General features: G+C 42.4%; 1 protein-coding gene across 2 annotated transcripts in view; it reads right to left on the reverse strand.

Moving 5' to 3' along the window:
- The window catches only part of BMP5 (bone morphogenetic protein 5), an 83,564-nt gene that overhangs the window by 21,237 nt on the left and 43,443 nt on the right, over positions 1-18,884 (reverse strand). For both annotated transcript variants that reach the window (XM_045011750.1, XM_045011749.1), the window contains exon 3: positions 18,599-18,747. In XM_045011750.1, coding sequence (XP_044867685.1) covers positions 18,599-18,747 — 149 coding nt within the window. The remainder of the gene's footprint in view (positions 1-18,598; positions 18,748-18,884) is intronic.

Consider the following 18,884-nt stretch of genomic DNA (forward strand, 5'->3'; position numbering starts at 1 on the left):
GTTCTTACTCCACGTGCCAGGAAACCCTCTTTTGACTTCACTGGGTGAACCACAGGTTCAGGTCCTCTTGAGACACAATTCTCCATGATATGGTATTAGTGTAATATAGTCCAAAAGCTGTTGCATCACTCAGGCTGCACCGTCCCTTTCAGAGTTATATCAAATGGCAAAGTGCATCTCTGACCCTTCACAGGTGTCAATTAACTCTTCTATTAATACTTAGATCACAGTTACATTTATCTCACACCTTTAATCCTGAAAGATTTCAAAGCTCATATCTCCAGTACTGTATGTACATACAGAATCACAAAAATACCATCAACATTGAAGTGGAGGGCAGCAAGATGGTGCTCAACTGGCACCTGGATCACTTAGCCAGAACAAGGACCAATCCCTACTCTTGAAAAAAATATGCAGAGCAGTCAGGAATTACTTTTCAAGATGAGGATCCAGAGAGCCCCCATAACCTTCTCTATCCTAATATGCCAGCATGCACTTCGCAAACCAATGAAGATAAATGATGGTTACTTACTTGTAACCAGAGTTCTTCAGGATGGACTTTGAACATTCACACTCTTGGGGATGCACTGACCAAGTGCATCCGGGATGGTGGAATCTTCTAGTTTTAGTGCCACTCTTCCTTTCCCTGCCCTTTGCTTGGTCATAGAAGGGGCCTGGCACCCATTGCCATCTCAGTTTCTTCCAATCGCTAAAGTGGAATATGAACTAACTCTAAAATAGGACTCTGCAAGAGGAGGGAGGGTGGATGGGGAAAGTGAATATGCAGAGTCCAGCTCAAAGAACTCCTGTTACAAGTAAATAACGTTCATTTCTTCTTCAAGAATCCTCTGCATATTCCTATTCTTGGGTTGGTTTGGCGAGCAGTACTGTAAACTGGAAGGAGGGCGCACAGCCCTACCTAAACAACGACTGAAGTACTGCCCCGCTGAACTGTGCGTCAGACCTGGATGTCCTAACCAGTGCATAAATGTCTTGTAAAAGTATGCATGGAGATCCACGTAGCAGCCCTCCATATATCAATAAGGGGAATATACTTAGTGAATGCTACAGATATCGCAACTGCTCTAGTGGAATGTGCTCTAAGAGGAGCAGGAGGAGAGAGTGAAGCTGCTCAGTAATACTCTTCAATACACAACCTGATCCAACTACAAAGGGATTGTGCTGAAATGGCCTGACCCCTTGAAGAACCAGCATATGAAATAAATAATTTGGGAGAAGACCTAAAGCTCTTAGTTCTGTCCCAGTAGAATGGGAGCCCCCTCTTCACATCTAAGGGATATAATTTAGATTTCCCATTACTTGTAATAATTTTGGGGGAAAAATAGGTAAATTTATACTTTGATTTATATGAAATTCTGAAACCACCTTTGGAAGGAATTTAGGGTTTGATCTAAAAACCATCTTATTTTTTATGAAAGGCAGTATCAGGGGGTCCAGTATCAATGCATGTAGCACACGAACACTGCTGGTAGAAATGATTGCTGTTATAAAGGCTGCGTTCACAGAGAGATGAAACAAAGAACAGCTCATGTTAAAGCTAAGTTCAATTCCATGGAGGGACAGGATCCCAAATCGGGGGGATATAGATTCAATAAATCTTTTAAAAAGCTTTTTGCCAGATTGTTTGTGCATTATGGATTTACCATCAGTGTAAGTATGGAATGCTGCTGTTGCTGCTAATTGGACTTTAATGGAGGAGAGAGACAAGCCCATTGTCCTTAAGTGTAACAAGTATTCCAAAACCAGTTGCATAGGGATAGAAACTGGATCAATACTTCTATTACTTGCCCAGATAACATATCTCTTCCATTTGAAATTGTAGCTGTTTTGGTAGATGGTTTTTGAGCATTAATAATAATTCACTGCACTTCAATGGAGCATGATTTTTCCAAATCTTGTAGTTTCCATTGAACGGATGGAGTAACTCCTTATACCACTGTTGTCTTGATCATGCTGGTGAATCTTGTTTTATTTTCTTTGAGGATTAGGAGAAATGCATTTACATCAGACACATTACCCAATGTAGGAGGAATGTGTCCTTCAATGACTGTTCGTCTGAGCCTGGTCTCAAGCAAAAACAAGCACATTTTGTAATGAATCTTTCAGTGAATAGCTCTAGGTCATGAATTCCCCAAAGGTTGAAAATGTTCTGAATCACTGAGTCCTTTAGATACCATGTATGCATCTGCGAGGAATCTCTGCTCAGATGATCTGCAAGCTCCCTGTGTCATCCTGCAACACATAAGGCAATTGGGGAAATGTTGACTAGGATATGCCAGTTCCAAAGTTTTGTCATCTCATGGCATAGGTGAGATGATTAAGTTTCTCCTTGTTTGTTCACATAATAAACTGCAGACATGTCATCCCTGGCCACCTGGATTACCACATCCCGAATCTCCAGAAGAAATGCCTTGAGAACCAGCTGAATGGCCTTCAGCTCTAACACACTTTATGTGTAGTAAGGGTTCCTTATATTCCAAAGACCTCAAATGTAAAGGTTGAGGAGGTGTGTGCCCCTGCCTAGACTCATCTGTGGTGACCATTTGCAAAGGAGGAAGTGGATTGAACAATACTCCCTTGAGGACATCTTGTGGTTTCAGTCACCATATTAGAAAGAAGAACCTTTCTCAGAATGGTGAGTATTTTGAGCATATTGTCCATACTGGGTTTGAAGTTCTTTAATAGCCAGTGCTGAAGTGGCCTCATTCTGAGTCTGGTATATGAGGACATATATGTTGCTGATACCATGAAGCCCATTAACTCCAGGAAATACATTATCCTCTGAGAGGCTTGCAGCAGCAGTCTCTGTATAGTGGTTTTTAGTTCCAAAATTGTCTCCCTTATGGAATCGAGGATCCCCCCCAATGAAGGGAATCTTTTGTGATGTAATCAGAAGGGACTTCTCTTTGTTTATGAGAAGACCTATGGTTTCAAACAGAGAAAAAGTGACTTGAATAGCTTTGTTTAAATTCTTTTCATACAGGGCCTTGAGCACCCAATCATCTAAGCAAGGGAAAACAAAGATCCCTTGTCTCTTTAAATGTGCTGCTACTGGAGTCAATCATTTGATAAAATCCCTGTGCACGGTGGAGAGGCCAAAGGGTAAGAGTCTGTATTGGAAATGATCCAAACCAAGGACAAAATGTAGATAGTTGTGGTGAGATGGTCTTACGGGGATGTGGAAATATGCATCTTTGAGGTCAAGAGCAGCAAACCAATCCAGGGTTGACAAGGAGGGAAATAATCAAAGCCAGAGATAGCATTCTGAATTAAAACTTCCTGACGTATCTGTTTAGAGCCCTGAGATCCATAATTGGTCTGAAACCTCAATTTTTCCTTCCGGATTAGAAAGTAGAACCTCTTCTTTCTGTAAATTAAAGGTACTTTTTCTACAGCCCCTGCATGCAGTACAGCTTGTACTTCTGCTCTTAATCTCTCATAAAAGGGAGAACAGTGGGGGGCTACGTGGCAGAAAGGATTTGAATTGGATGGAATAAAACTTTCTCTTAATATTTTCCCCTTTGTTTCAATTAACTACATGCACACAAAACCCCGCTCAAGAACAATGTGTGATCAAGTAGAGTCTATGTGTTGTACGGCCTAGGCCCAACAACGTCAGGCCACTCAAGTCCCACCATGCCTAGGCCAAAGTCAAAGCTGAAGTTTTAGCTTTAATTTCTGGCAATCTTCCTGTTGTTGCCTTAAGTCCAACCAGCAAAATTAATTTTACATATTTTTTGTGGTTTATCTGTACTTGTTGAAAGTGGTATTTAAAAAGCACTTTAAGGCAAGCTCCCTGGATAATTTATGAACATCTGAGGAGCCATAGAACAGTATACTCTACTATAATATGATATATTATTTAAAAGAAAAATGTTGCAATCATATAAAAATATGGCCCTTTAAATATTTGACCTATTCTTTACATTTAATGCACTTAAACTGTGAATGGTATGTGGGAGTCTTTCAGCTTTCTTGGCATGTTTACTATATTTTCAGCAAGAGGATAAAATAGGGAGAGATTGGATTCTTCAGTCATCTATTGGAATAGTTAAAAAGAGCCAATAGTCTTCCAAATAAAACTAACCAAACTCCTGTTGTTTGCATCTGGAATGCTGGCAACTATCTAAGTGATGCAGTGGGCCTGATTCTGAACTCAGATTTATCCCAGTGAAAGTCAACTGATCACTCTGAAATCACTTCTGATGTTCTCTATCTGCTTAAGCTCAAAAGACTGTCTCTTTCATGAAAAGAAGTTGGTCCAGTGAAAGAAATTACCTCACCCACTTTGCTTTCTAGTATAAGTGACTACAGACTTAGACCTAGTGTTTCTACTATTTAAGTACCAAATGTGTACTCAGTTCTGTAACATATGGTCCCTCTTTTAAGGAGCTCATAATCTAGTTTTATCTACAAGCAGAGGCATCATGGAATGTGCAGACTCATGTGGCTCAGTTTACCTACAAATACAGATATAGCTAATAGATGGGCAATATATAATACAAATGCTCCATACTTGGTGGATTAATATTGATGGGCCTTATGGAGGAAAAAAATTAAGAAAAGATTTAAAAGGAAGGGTTGCTCACTGACACACAAGGAGACAGGGGGAATTCTAAGTGTAAGGGACACCCAGTACAATGTGGCCCTGATCCTCCCTAGCCTTCAAGCATTACCAGAATAATAATTATAGGGGCAGTAGGGATCCATATATTTAGGTTGCCTAAGACTTTCCATTAGAAAGCATTCTTGCAACCATTTTTCTCGAGAAGCTCTCACACCTAAATTGTTTGCAGCAGACCTTTGGTATTCTCCATCGGGAGGATCCACTTGCTCTATAAAATGCCTTTTCTTTGTCCCATGAAATTCCACTCAAATTTAGCTGAGACATAAATTAAAAATACAAACAAAAGTACAAGTAATGCTCTCTCTGACTTGCATGCCTGAGGAAAACTTTGGCGGCCTGCCAAAATCACTGAACATTCAGAGGCTGGGTTCATGTCACCATGAAAGCATCACCTCCACCGCCACCAAATGTTTTACAGAAGCTGGCCAGCCCCAACGCAGCATGTGGTCCCGGTGGCCCAGTTGTTCTCCCAGCCTTGGGGCACTATAGGAGGCAGGATCTCCCCCAATTCCCAGGTGGTAAGAAATGGAGGCTGATGGGGTTGGCGGGGGGGTGAAAGAGAAAGAGGCAGGCCAGGTTCCCCACAACCATTTCCCAAACCCAGCACATGACACAAGTGGCCAATCTCCCCCTCTGTGGGCAGCACATGGGGCAGGGGCTACCTCAAATATGGGGGAGAGGAGAGAGAGCACATCACTCCAAGTTGGGCTTCCCTGGATCCAGTAATCCATATCCCCAGTCTAGGTAATGGAGGCAGATGGGGCAGCTGCTTCACACCACATGCACATTTCAAACACTGACACAATTCCAAGGGGAATCTTCACAATAATAAATGCTGCTAGAAGCAGCTTTAACTCTTTCAAAGTTGCTCTGAGATTCTAACCCCATAATGCTCAGCAACAGGAGAAAGAGCCAAGAGCAGCATGGAAAGATGCATGGAAAGTGCAGGGTCCTTGAAGCTGAGCTGAGACCTGTGTGTCTGCAGTCTGCTCTCTCCATGGATTTTCTGTCCCTGATGTTACAGAGCTACATCTTCTTTCTCCTTTGTATTTAGGAGAGAACGTGTTGAGTTCTCTCTAGAGTCAACAACATGACAGCAAAAGAAATACTGATACTTTTTCCTCTACCGTGTGTTCTTATGTTCCTATAGTAAAAATGATGTGCAAACTGTCACTAATTTCCATATACAAATGTTAGGCATGAAAACAAAAGGTGCTGAGTCACTCACACCATTGTTAAAGGCCTCTGGGGTGCATGCTTGATATACAGGAAAAGCATAAAATGAAGTTTTTCAAATTGCGTCTGTATCTGCATAAATTATATGCTGGAATTCATCTAGTACCCCACTTATATCAGTGTGAAAGAGATCACCTTATTTTAAACACCACAGAGGCTTTCAGCATCAAAAGGATGGAATTAGCAAGAAGAATACTAAGGAGATATATGCAGACATTTGAAAAAAAAACAACAACAAAAAAACCCATGATCCTTAATTTACCACAGCTCCAGGGAAACCGTAAATTATATGTTGACAGCTTCCATATGCGTTATGCAGCTTTTCATTTTTACTATTCGATATATGTCCCATTAACAGAAAAATGGCTACATTTCATACCAAAGGATGGCTGTGATACTAAATACATCTCAGAGAAAACAACACATTACAATGCCATGTGAACATTTGTACGTTTTCAGCATTTTCAAGGGAAAAAAATATGAACTACAATAACCAGACATTTCTTATTCTTAATGCATTATTGTTTTAAAATAGTAATCATTTAGATTTTTAATTTAAACATTATTTTTCAGACTTCACCAAGTGGGATGGCTCAAGGAAAATATCCATTTTTCTAATTCCCTGAAAATTCTTCTACAAATGACATTGAGAAAATAATTACTAATCAATATTGTATTGCAGTAGCATCTGGAAGGCTTGATCATGATTGGCGCCATATTGAGCAGGTGCCATAGAAATACATACAAATAAATACAGTCTTGTCCTCACTTTGGCCTTGTCTACACTACAAGACTATTTCGAATCTACTTAAGTCGAATTTGTGGATTCGACCTTATGAAGTCGAATTTGTGTATCCACAGTAAATACACTAATTCGAATTTCTGAGTCCACAGTAACGGGGCTGGCGTCGACTTTGGAAGCGGTGCACTGTGGGAAGCTATCCCACAGTTCCCGCAGTCCCCGCTGCCCATTGGAATGCTGGGTAGAGCTCCCAATGCCTCCTGGGGGAAAAATGTGTCGAGGGTGCTTTTGGGTAACTGTTGTCATTGAACCGTCAATCACGCCCTCCCTCCCTGAAAGCTCCGGCGGGAAATCTGTTCGCGCCCTTCTCTGGTCGGTTACAGCGCGGACGCCACAGCACTGCGAGCATGGAGCCCGCTGCGATCATCGCTGCACTTATGGCCGTTGTCAACTCCTCGCACCTTATCGTCCACCTCTTCCACAGTCAGCTGCTGAGAAATCGGGCGAGGAGGCTCCGGCAGCGCGGTGAGGACAGGAATTCACAGAGTGGCGCAGACCTCTCACAAAGCAGGGTACGCCGCGCCGTGGAGATCATGGTGGCAATGGGTCAAGTTCATGGTGTGGAACGGCGATTCTGGGCCCGGGAAACAAGCACGGACTGGTGGGACCGCATAGTGCTGCAGGTCTGGGATGAATCACAGTGGCTGCGAAACTTCAGGATGCGTAAGGGCACTTTCCTTGAACTCTGTGACTTGCTGTCCCCTGCCCTGAAGCGCCAGGACACCCGGATGCGAGCAGCCCTGAGTGTGCAGAAGCGAGTGGCCATAGCCCTCTGGAAACTTGCAACGCCAGACAGCTACCAGTCAGTAGCGAACCACTTTGGCGTGGGCAAATCTACCGTGGGGGTTGCTGTGATTGAAGTAGCCCACGCAATCGTTGAGCAACTTCTCTCAAAGGTAGTGACTCTCGGAAACGTCCAGGACATCATAGATGGCTTCGCCGCGATGGGATTCCCAAACTGCAGTGGGGCTATAGATGGGACTCACATCCCTATCCTGGCACCAGCCCACCTGGCCAGCGAGTACATTAACCGAAAGGGCTACTTTTCAATGGTGCTGCAAGCACTGGTAGACCATAGGGGACGTTTTACCAACATCTTCATTGGGTGGGCGGGCAAGGTTCATGACGCGCGTGTGTTCAGGAACTCTGGTCTGTTTAAACGCCTCCAGGCAGGTACTTTCTTCCCGGACCACAAAATAACGGTTGGGGATGTGCAGATGCCTACAGTGATCCTCGGGGACCCAGCCTACCCGCTAATGCCCTGGCTCATGAAGCCCTATACAGGCGCCTTGGACAGAGAGAAGGAACTCTTCAACTACCGGCTGAGCAAGTGCAGAATGGTGGTGGAGTGTGCTTTCGGACGTCTCAAGGGGAGATGGCGGAGCTTACTGACTCGCTCGGACATCAGCGAAAAGAATATCCCCGTAGTTATTGCTGCTTGCTGTGTGCTACACAATCTCTGTGAGAGCAAGGGCGAGACCTTTTTGTCCGGATGGGAGGTTGAGGCAAATCGCCTGGCTGCAGTTTACGCTCAGCCAGACACCCGTGCCGAGAGAATATCCCAGCGGGAAGCGCTGTGTATCCGGGAGACTTTGAAAGCAAGTTTCCTCGGAGAGCAGGGTAACCTATGACTCTCCACTTGCTTTCAAGAGAAACTGACCCTGGGCCTGTGTCTGTATGTGTCGATTTCGATCTGCGGTTACATACCCCGTTCTCCAAGTTTCCCCCACTTCCAAAGCACGTTTTAAAGCAAATTAATTGTTACATTCATTATTAATAAATCTTTGTTTTACTTTGCATTTCTGTTCAGGTGTTGAAACATGGACGCATACTGTGCTGGGCACGGTGTGCACTGATGTACAGACCGCTTGTTCCATAGAGGAATGACATCCTCCTGCTCCTACATAGGTCTCTGGGGTGGGGGACGGTTGCAAGTGGTTGTGCATGAAGGGGAGGGATTGCAGGAAGGGGTGGGTTTGCAGGAAGGGGCGAGTGGTGCCTTCTTTGGATAGGGGTTTGGATGACGGCAGTGGGCTGCGGGTTTGGGCGTAGGAAGGGGTGAGGGGTGTGGGGGAAGGGTGAGTATCTGTCCGTGGATGAGGGCTCTTGTTGGGGCTCAGGGCAGCGGAGAGGCTCGGTGCTACGGTGGAAGTGCATGGTAAGGGCAGCGTGCCTTAACATTAAGGGGGTGGCAGGCGCTAGGACCCTGGACAAGCATACACATCACAGAATGACCCGGGGCAGCATACACCACACAGAGTGACCCTGGTGCCTACTGACTGCAGTGTGTGTGTGCCCTGCAGTTGATCATGCCCCCAAGTCTGTACCCTGGTAATGTAGGCTATACCGTGCAATTATAAATCCCCCCCCCCTACACAAAAAAATCCTCTGACACGAAAGACGTGACCGAAACAGTGAATAACAGCAAACAGCTTTTAATAATCTAATACACAGTGGGGGGATGAAACTTGGATTTGGGACTGGGTGAGCCTGTAAGGGAAGCACTTCTACAAATTTATAGCGTGAGAGGTGTGTGGTACATTAGCGCTATGCAGTGGTGCAGTGACAGTTCTCACGGCCCCTACCGCCCCTCCGTCTTGTACTTTTGGGTGAGGGGGGGCAGGACTTCTTGGCGGGGGAGGGCGGTTGCAGATATACTGCAGGGGGGCTCTGTCCTCCTGCCTGCGGTCCTGCAGAACATCAACAAGGCGCCGGAGCGTGTCCGTTTGCTCCCTCATTAGCCCAAGCAGCGTTTGAGTCGCCTGCTGGTCTTCCTGCCGCCACCTGTCCTCCCGTTCGATGTGTGTGCGATGCTGTTGACATAGGGTCTCCCTCCACTGTCTCTGCTCTGCCGCCTCGGCTCTGGAGCAGGCCATCAGTTCCGCGAACATCTCGTCCCTAGTCTTTTTCTTTCGCCGCCTAATCTGCGCCAGCCTCTGCGAGGGGGATGCCGGGGCAGTCCGGGAAAGAGCCGAAAAGTAACTGATTTCCTTGAACAGATACATGTTTGCGAACAGTGAACACAGTCTAGTCAGTTTCTCTGAACAAGACCATACAGGGCAACAAGTCTCACGAGATCTCAGGACAAGTTCGAGATTTCGGAATACGCTCTCATTGGCTGCGGCATTGCACAGGAGAGCGGACAAGTGGGGAGAGACAGCTGAATCCGTCTAGCAGACAGTCCTGGTAAGCCTTACAGTACATTCTGCTTATCAGTTAATGGATAGCTGTGCCCTCCCGCTAAAGGCAATCTGGAAATCATATACTCTGACCCTTTTCCAGCCACTCCCGCCAGTGCACGGGAAAGATCAATGTATGCTTTTCCTATGTGGCCTACAACACGTGGCTGTTAAGCGAGGGTCATTGTTATGCAAAGTAAAAGTCAACCATTCACAACATTAACAATACACTAATTGCCCTAATTAGATGCAGCATTTCATGAACGAGATCACCCTGATGCGGGTCCCTCGGACTCACAAAGAGCGGATGCTAAGGGAAGCCCTGCAGAGACCAGGGCCATATGCGGCCATGCTTGTGGAGGCGATGATTCCCATCTACATAAGGATGTCCTGGCGCGGAAGAGTGTGCTTCCACGGAGCACCCAACAAGGCACCTCTCCCCAGGTACCTCCTGCGGAGGTTTTTCGAGGACCTAAATGAGACCTTTCTTGAATTGTCCCTGGAGGATTATTGTTCAATCCCTATATGTGTGGACCTACTTTTCATATAGTTTTTCATTGAAAATTTTATATATAGTATTTCTATTTTTTATACCTGTTTTATAAAAAATAAATGTTTACATGTTTATAGCACTTACCGCCTGATCCTTCCCCTGATTCAGTCTGGGTTAACGGCCGGGGAGGATTGGTAGGGGATCTCTGTGAGGGTGATGAAGAGATCCTGGCTGTCAGGGAAAGCGGTATTGTGTTCGCTGTCGCCTGCGCCATCCTCCACAGACCCTTCCTCATCTTCCCCATCGGCGAACATCGAGGAGGAACTGTCCAGGTTCACTATGCCATCCACTGAGTCCACGGTCACTGGTGGGGCAGTGGTGGCAGACCCACCTAGAATGGCATGCAGTGCCTCGTAGAAGCGGCATGTCTGGGGCAGGGCTCCGGAGCGTTCATTTGCCGCTCTGACTTTTTGGTAGCCTTGTCTCAGGTCCTTGATTTTCACGCGGCACTGCATTGCATCCCGGCTGTATCCTTTCTCTATCATTGCTTTGGAGACCTTCTCGAAGGTCTTTGCATTTCGCTTGCTGGAGCGCAGCTCCGACAGCACAGACTCCTCGCCCCACACACCGATCAGATCCAGGACTTCCCGGTCTGTCCATGCTGGGGACCTCTTTCTATTCTTGGATTGCCCGGACTCCTCTGCTGGAGAGCTCTGCATCGTTGCAGGTGCTGCGGAGCTCGCCCCGATGTCCAGCCAGGATGTCAGATTCAAAGTGCCCAGACAGGAAAATGAATTCAAATTTTCCCGGGTCATTTCCTGTGTGGCTGGTCAGAGAATCCAAGCTCCGACTGCTGTCCAGAGCGTCAACAGAGTGGTGCACTGTGGGATAGCTCCCGGAGCTACTAAGTTCGATTTGCATCCACACCTAGCCTAATTCGAGCTAGCCATGTCGAATTTAGCGTTACTCCACCTGTCGGGGTGGAGTACCGAATTCAAACTAAAGAGCCCTCTAATTCGAATTAAATGGCTTCCTGGTGTGGACGGTTGAGCGGTTAGTTCGAATTAACGCTGCTAAATTCGAATTAAAGTCCTAGTGTAGACCAGGCCTTTGGGTCCCAATCTTGCATCTGGATCTCCTGGCATGGACCCTAGCACCCAAGCAAAATCCCATTTATGTCACTGGAACTCCAATTGGATGCAATGTTCTGTATCAATGGATCTTAACTGAGAAGCAGGACCTAAAATCTCTGTTTTTGCCAATGCACAGCCCAATCCTGCATTCCTCACTCACTTAGAGCTCCAGTTGAAGTCACAGGTAATTTTTCTTGAGGACTGCAGGATCAGGGGTCTGTTCTAATGCCCACTGAAGTCAATGGAAGGCTTTCCATGGAGTTGAATGGTCCCTGGATCAAGCCCCATATGCACATATAAAATAGATGGGAGGCGGAGAGAGGGGGTTCTATGACTGATGAACAGAATCTGTTACATACTGAGTCGTGTAAAAATACATATTCCATCTGTGCACAAACTTCATTCAGCGGTCTATGTTTACAGTATAATAGGTTCCAGAAATAAAAGCAATTCAACAAAAATAATGAAAACCTTAAGCCCAAAATTCTGAGTATCTAAGGATGATTTTCCAATTACTAAACTAAAGAAGTAGCACAGCATAACTTTCTCCTAGAACTTTACCAAAATCGTTACTCACTATGGATGGGCACTCTTCTGGCATGAATAAACTGAAAAGTTTAAAAAGTGGGGAAAGAGGTGAACGACCTTTCAAAATGAAGATCTTCATTTAGCTAAAAATCAGACAAGTCAGGCATAGAATTTAAAACTGCCTGTGGCACTTGCACTTAACCAGAAAATTACCTATCTGTTATGTGATTTTGGGAACAAGACAGGAGTAATATCTATATAAAGATGAGTTGTACTTATACAATTTCTTCAATGTGTAAGTTAAAAGATTACTTTCTACCTATACAATCTCTCATTATTTACTGAATTTTGATGCTAGTACCAACAAATTGGTTCACCTCTTTCTTTCCAAATTGTCTTACTGAATGCCTGCCAAAGGGACAATTTTGGCCCTGAATTGCCTTCTTTATCTCTTTAAAAGAAGAATTTAAATGAAGCCCCTGAAAAAAGCAGGTAAAATTTATTCTGCAGTAGGAATACTGTTTTATAGACAATACTGTGTTTTATATCCCTGATTACACCCAAAAAAATGTTTAAAGAACATTAAATGTATGTCTGCACTGCAATGTAAGCACAGGGTTAGTAGACCCTGGGTTTGTTAACCTAGAGCTTGAGCATCTACACTCATTCATGACCCCAGGTTAGGAATTGTTGAACCCTGGGTCTCCAGCATTATTATCTGAGACCTACCACTCATACCCCAGACTTCCTACCACCTTCCCAAAACGTGGTCACTCTAGCCCTTCATTCATGGTGTAGTGTGGGAATACTTGACTGTCCACAGAACTTGATTGTCCAGAAGACAAAAAAAGTCAGACAACGGTATTGTGGAACACTTTTGGTGGACTCCCAGAGTATGATTCTAGTGGGCCTAAGTCTACACCGCAAAGCAATAAAGCTTGAATCCTGGATCCCAGCTTCACTCAGTCTCGGACTCTCCACCCCATGGGATCTTAAGACTAAGTCTACACTTAGGCATGACTTGTGTGTATACGGATGGAGGGTTAGGCTTGGGCCTGAGTCGAACCCTGTTCTTAAACTGCAGTGTAGACATATTCTAAGAATGCAAAGCAACCACTCAAAAGTTAAGAAATGCCAGTATTAAGGTTGCCTGTGCAAACCTAATTTAACCCCCTGGATAATATGCATTATCATTAGGCTAGGAAGAATTTATTTTTTAAATAATTTTGATACATAATATCGATGTTTACTTTTAAACATTTTTCCAATTTTTTCCAATTAACATTTTCACAGTTGTGGGAAATTATGGGGTGGTGGGAAGGAGTTAAGACCATAATTATTTAATGCAGTAGATGTGGTGATTCAAATAGCTAAAAATTTATAACCGTTAAAATACAAATTGTCAACATATACAAAGGAAATATCCTTAAATCAAACTGTAATAAGTTCTCAAGCAGAATTTTTCATACTTATCCTATCTGTAAATATTGATTATTACCAATGGAAATATTTTTGGTCAGTTTCTGTGTGTGCAGTGAAATCAACATTGACTGAGGCCATGTCTTTACTTATGGCTAGATTGGCACTGCTGCGGTTGATGCAGTGGTTTCGATTTAGCGGGTCTGATGAAGACCCGCTACATTGGTGGCAGAGCACTCTCCTGTCAACTTCTGTACTCCAGCTTCCCAAGAAGAATAAGGTAAGTCAGCAGGAAAGCATCTCCTGTCAACACAGCGTGGTGTAGACAGCGCAATAAGTTGACCAAAGTTACGTCGACTTCAGTTAGACAACGTATGTAACTGAAGTAGCGTAACTTAGGTAAACTTATTGCATCGACCAGCCCTGACATTTACCAATACAAATCTAATCCTTCCAAGCCTAGCTATGATACCTTCTTTAATTACATGATCACATGCTATTTTTTTCCACAGCAGCCAGGAGCTGCAATTGCAGGGAAAATCCTACTCAGCCCTTGCTGCCCCAGGCTGAAGCATGTTTAATGCAGACAGAATCTTTGGATAATTCAGCTGCCAAACTCCAACTAGTCTCTGCAGAGAATGAACGAACTGAGATTTTTTAGAGATTCATAAAATAGCCAAATGTGGGTGATATTCCCTGGAACAGAAAAAGGCACATCCCTGACATGAGGGCAACTGCTCTGTCTAATTTCAAGCACAAGCTCCAAAACAAGGAATTTCTCAATTAAATGGCTGTAAGCATTTTTTTTAACATGGGCAAAATAAAGTGGGTTCCCCCACTTCTCTATCTAGCAAAGGGCTGAACCAATTTTTCTGAAATTTTCCACACAAAAAAAAAATGCAGCCTCAATCATACACTTCATATGGAAAATTTCAGTCCAAATGGTTCAAGTTTGGCAAGTTATAAGCAACCTAAAATAGAGTCTCATAATGGGAAGTGTCAAGCAACCAATAACTTTAGGCAGTGCCACAATTCGGACACATACTGCTTTTCAGTGTTCTGTGATATATCACCTTGTAGGTAGACATCCTGAGATTATATTGATTTACAACAATTGCTGATGAATAGGGATAGTAATTTATGGATTAAAAATATATTGGTGAAATAATGCAATATAAATTTTTGGGAGGCAGGCAGGAAATCACCTATTTTTATTTTTCATATTATTTTTGCAAAGAGAATGATCATGTATTTGTTAATTTCTAGGGCTGTCAATTAATTGCAGTTAACTCATGCCATTAACTAAAAAAATTAATCACGATTAAAAAAATTAATTGTGATTAGTCACAGTTTTAATCACACTGTTAAACAATAGAATACCAATTGAAATTTATTAAATATTTTGGATGTTTTTCTACATTTTCACATATATTGTATTGTGTGTTGTAATTGAAATCAAATTGTATATTATTTTTATTACAAATATTTGCACTGTAAAAATGATAAAAGAAATAGTATTTTTCAATTCACCTCATAAAAGTACTGTAGTGCAATCTCTTTGTTGTGAAAGTGCAATTTACAAATGTAGATTTTTTTGTTACATAACTGCACTCAAAAACAAAACAATGTAAAACTTCAGAGCCTACAAGTCCACTCAGCCCTACTTCTTGTTCAGCCAATCACTAAGAGAAACTAGCTTGTTTGTATTTACAGGAGATAATGCTGCCTTCTTCTTATTTACAATATTACCAGAAAGTGAGAATAGGCATTTGGATGGCACTTTTGTAGCGGGCATTGCAAGGTATTTACGAGCTACATATGCTAAACATTCATATGCTTCTTTATACTTCAGCCACCATTCCAGAAGGACATGCTTCCATGCTGATAGCACTCATTAAAAAATTAATGTATTAATTAAATTTGAGACTGAACTCCTTGGGGGAGAATTGTATGTCCCCTGTTTTACCCACATTCTGTCATATATTTCATGTTACAGCAGTCTCGGATGATGACCCAGCACATGTTGTTCATTTTAAGGACACTTTCACTGCAGATTTCACAAAATGCAAAGAAGGTACCAATGTGAGAATTCTAAAGATAGCGACAGCACTCGACCCAAGGTTTAAGAATCTGAAGTGCCTTCCAAAATCTGAGAGGGATGAGGTGTGGAACATGCATTCAGAAGTCTTAAAAGTCTCCGATGTGGAAACTACAGAACCCAAACCACAAAAAAAGAAAACCAACCTTCTGCTGGTGGCGTCTGGCTCGGATAATGAAAATGAGCATGCGTTGGTCTGCACTGCTTTGGATGGTTATCGAGCAGAACCCATCATCAGCATGGACGCATGTCCCCTGGAATGGTGGTTGCAGCATGAAGGGACATATGAATCGTTAGTGCATCTGTCATGTAAATATCTTGCAGTTCTGTCTACAACAGTGCCATGAGAACACCAGTTCTCACTGTCAGGCAAACAAGAACCAGGCAGTATTATCTCCTGCAAATGTAAACAAACTTGTTTGCCTGAGCGATTGACTGAACAAGAAATAGGACTGAGTGGACTTGCAGGCTCTAAAATTTTACATTGTTTTATTTTAGGATTCAGGGGTTTGGTACATAATTCTACATTTGTAAGTTCAACTTTCATGATGAAGAGATTGCATTACAGTATTTGTATTAGGTGAATTGAAAAATACTATTTCTTTTGTTTTTTACAGTGCAAATATTTGTAACCAAAAATAAATATAAAGTGAGCACTGTACATTTTGTATTCTGTGTTGAAAATGTAGAAAACATCCAAAAATATTTAAATAAATGGTATTCTATGATTGTTTAACAGTCTGATTAATTGTGCAATTAATTTTTTTAATCTCTTGACAGCCCTATTAATTTTATATAATTTCTTGAATTAGTTGACATCTGTCTCTGCTGCATGTCAGAAGATGATGCAGCTACTCTGGATTTAGTCCACTTCTGTAACCAACAGCTGAATTTGGCTGAGAATCACTAGTTGTCAGTAGAGAATATGACAGTGGAAGGATACTTTATCAGAACACTGCAGTATGGTTTTTGAAAAAGAACTCATTCTGGTGGAAAGAAAACAAAGTAATTTTTCAGTTAAGAGTTCACAAGCATTTTCCATAACAGCAAGAGAGTAATTTTAAACCAATAGCTTTCTTGAAAAATTAGGACCGTGATTTACCCCATTTGAAAGTACCTGTGTGTGTTAGTTACCTAACAGTCTGATCTACTAACACTTACTAATGGGTTCATACTTATTACCAAGGATATTCCATCCGATGTGCCTATGTTCAGTAGCAAGCATTTGCTAGCTTATGATCCTGCAAGCAAGCTACTTTGTCATAGATTCACAGTCTCCCAAGAACCATATACTAAAATGCAGCGCCAGATTAAAAAAATGACAGAAAAACTGTTGAAGCCTCATTTATTTATTATTGTCTCACTTATTGAAAACATCTGTCCCCACAGTAACTTCAGCAAAAAGGAGCTCTTACGTGAATAAAAATGGGCAATATCTTCGTAAGGCAAGGGCCTGGGTGGGGACCTATCAGAAAAGGAGTTGAGGAGCCTTTCTAACTTTCTAAAGCTGGGAATGTTCACAGACTGATGAATGAGAAATGCAATTTCTGAACCCAGATCATTAACAGTGAGAAAGTGCTGCCTAGACATAGGAAAAAAAGAAAAATATCAATCCTGACCCCAGAATTTCTTCTGGTCCTTATTAATGTCATGTCAGCTAATGTTCAGATTAACTGACACCATAGATCACCTGACCTCTGACACAAATACTAAACTGACAGGACAAGAGTTTAATTTGGAAGACTTTTTGTGGTGTATGGGCTAGTTAAACCATTTCAGAGATAATATAATAACTCAGATTACTAGTATATTCACTTTTAATTGGTTTTTAATGATGTGTATGTAGTGGCTAAATTCTATAGAATATTCTTTGTAACTAAACTTTCATTTACGCATAAACTGTATGCAGCTGTGTTTAGAAGATATACTTTTAAATGACCAGTATAGCCAGGGGTGTGAATGTCTGGCTGAGCAGAGACAAGTCACTACATTAGTCAGCTGGCAGATTTTTTATTCAGCAGGGTACTGGGGTTATTCCCTTCTCCATTCCTTGCCCTAAAGCTAGTGGTATGAATTTTATCCCAGGTTACTGCAAAGGGTTCAAGTATTCACTTTACAACTGATCAGGAATTTTGCAGGATAAGGTAGGTTTCAACTAATCTCCCCCATTCAAAACATATATTTTCAAAATAAAAGTTTCATATTTTGGTTTGAAAACCAGATGTTTTGACATCTTAGTTATCTATATTTTTAGAAAGGTAATGTTTTTAAAAGGTTGCAATGTATCAATTGACCCAATCTGAATTTTTTTTTGACTTAACAGTTTGTGAAACTTTTTAGGATGGAAATTTTTTTTGAAATCTAAAAAATTCTCACAGGAAAAAAATTGTCAAATCCAGTTCTTTCTTCCTCCACATGATTCTCTAGAGGAGGCAGCTCAGTGGTGGCTCTAGTGGAGAGGACTCTGGGCAGTTCAGCCAAGGCCGGGGCTCTGGAGGTAGCATGGGCAGGAGCTATGGGCCCTGAAAAGTCATCATTTTCAACAGAGGACTGTTGCAATAATTTCTCTTGGATGAAAAATGAAGTCATGTGATACCTAGGGCAAGACATTTTTCTTTTTCTTTTTCTTTTTTTTTTTTTTAAGAAGGGCCTGTCTAAACTCTATGAATGTTTATCTTATGGGTATTCTCAGTGTAGCAGCCCTGAAGAAGAGCTCTGTATAGCTCAAAAAGTTTGTCTCTTTCACTAGCAGAAATTGTTCCAATGAAAGATATTACCTGTCCCTGTCATCTTATGGGTAATCATCAGTGGCAGTCCCATACAATAAATCTTACCTAACCTAAGTGTTCATTAGGTGTAATCAGGTTCACTCCAGTTTGTAAAGTCACCATATTCTATTACACTGAGAACGCGTTGTCGAGGTGACAAGGTAAGTTAGCAGTCTCATCCTGCCAACCAACAGCGAATACAACTTTTACCCATTGCAGTTCAAATCGGTCCTGCACACAGAGGACTTGCAGGCCAGACCCCAAGCATATAAAATGAGGTATAAACTAACTTACCATCCCCGGTTTCAACACAGAGTTGCAAGCCTAAATTGTTCTGAGGATTAATCACCCAATGATTGCTGGTCACAGTGATATCAAATACAAGCCAGCCCACATTAAAAGCTTGAGTCTTCCTTGTGTCCAGCAGGAACAGTTCTGCATCTCTATTTTAAAAACAAACAGCAGAAAGTTAGGGCAATAGCAAAGTCATTGGTTCTTCTTTTTATCTACTCTCCTGAAAGTGATCTGCCAGAGCCCATATGAATAATGAGGCACAAGTTTTTGGTCTTCCTTTGCTGTG

The sequence above is a fragment of the Mauremys mutica genome, chromosome 3 (genome assembly GCF_020497125.1).
Source record: "Mauremys mutica isolate MM-2020 ecotype Southern chromosome 3, ASM2049712v1, whole genome shotgun sequence".
In the NCBI taxonomy this organism is placed as follows: Eukaryota; Metazoa; Chordata; order Testudines; family Geoemydidae; genus Mauremys; species Mauremys mutica.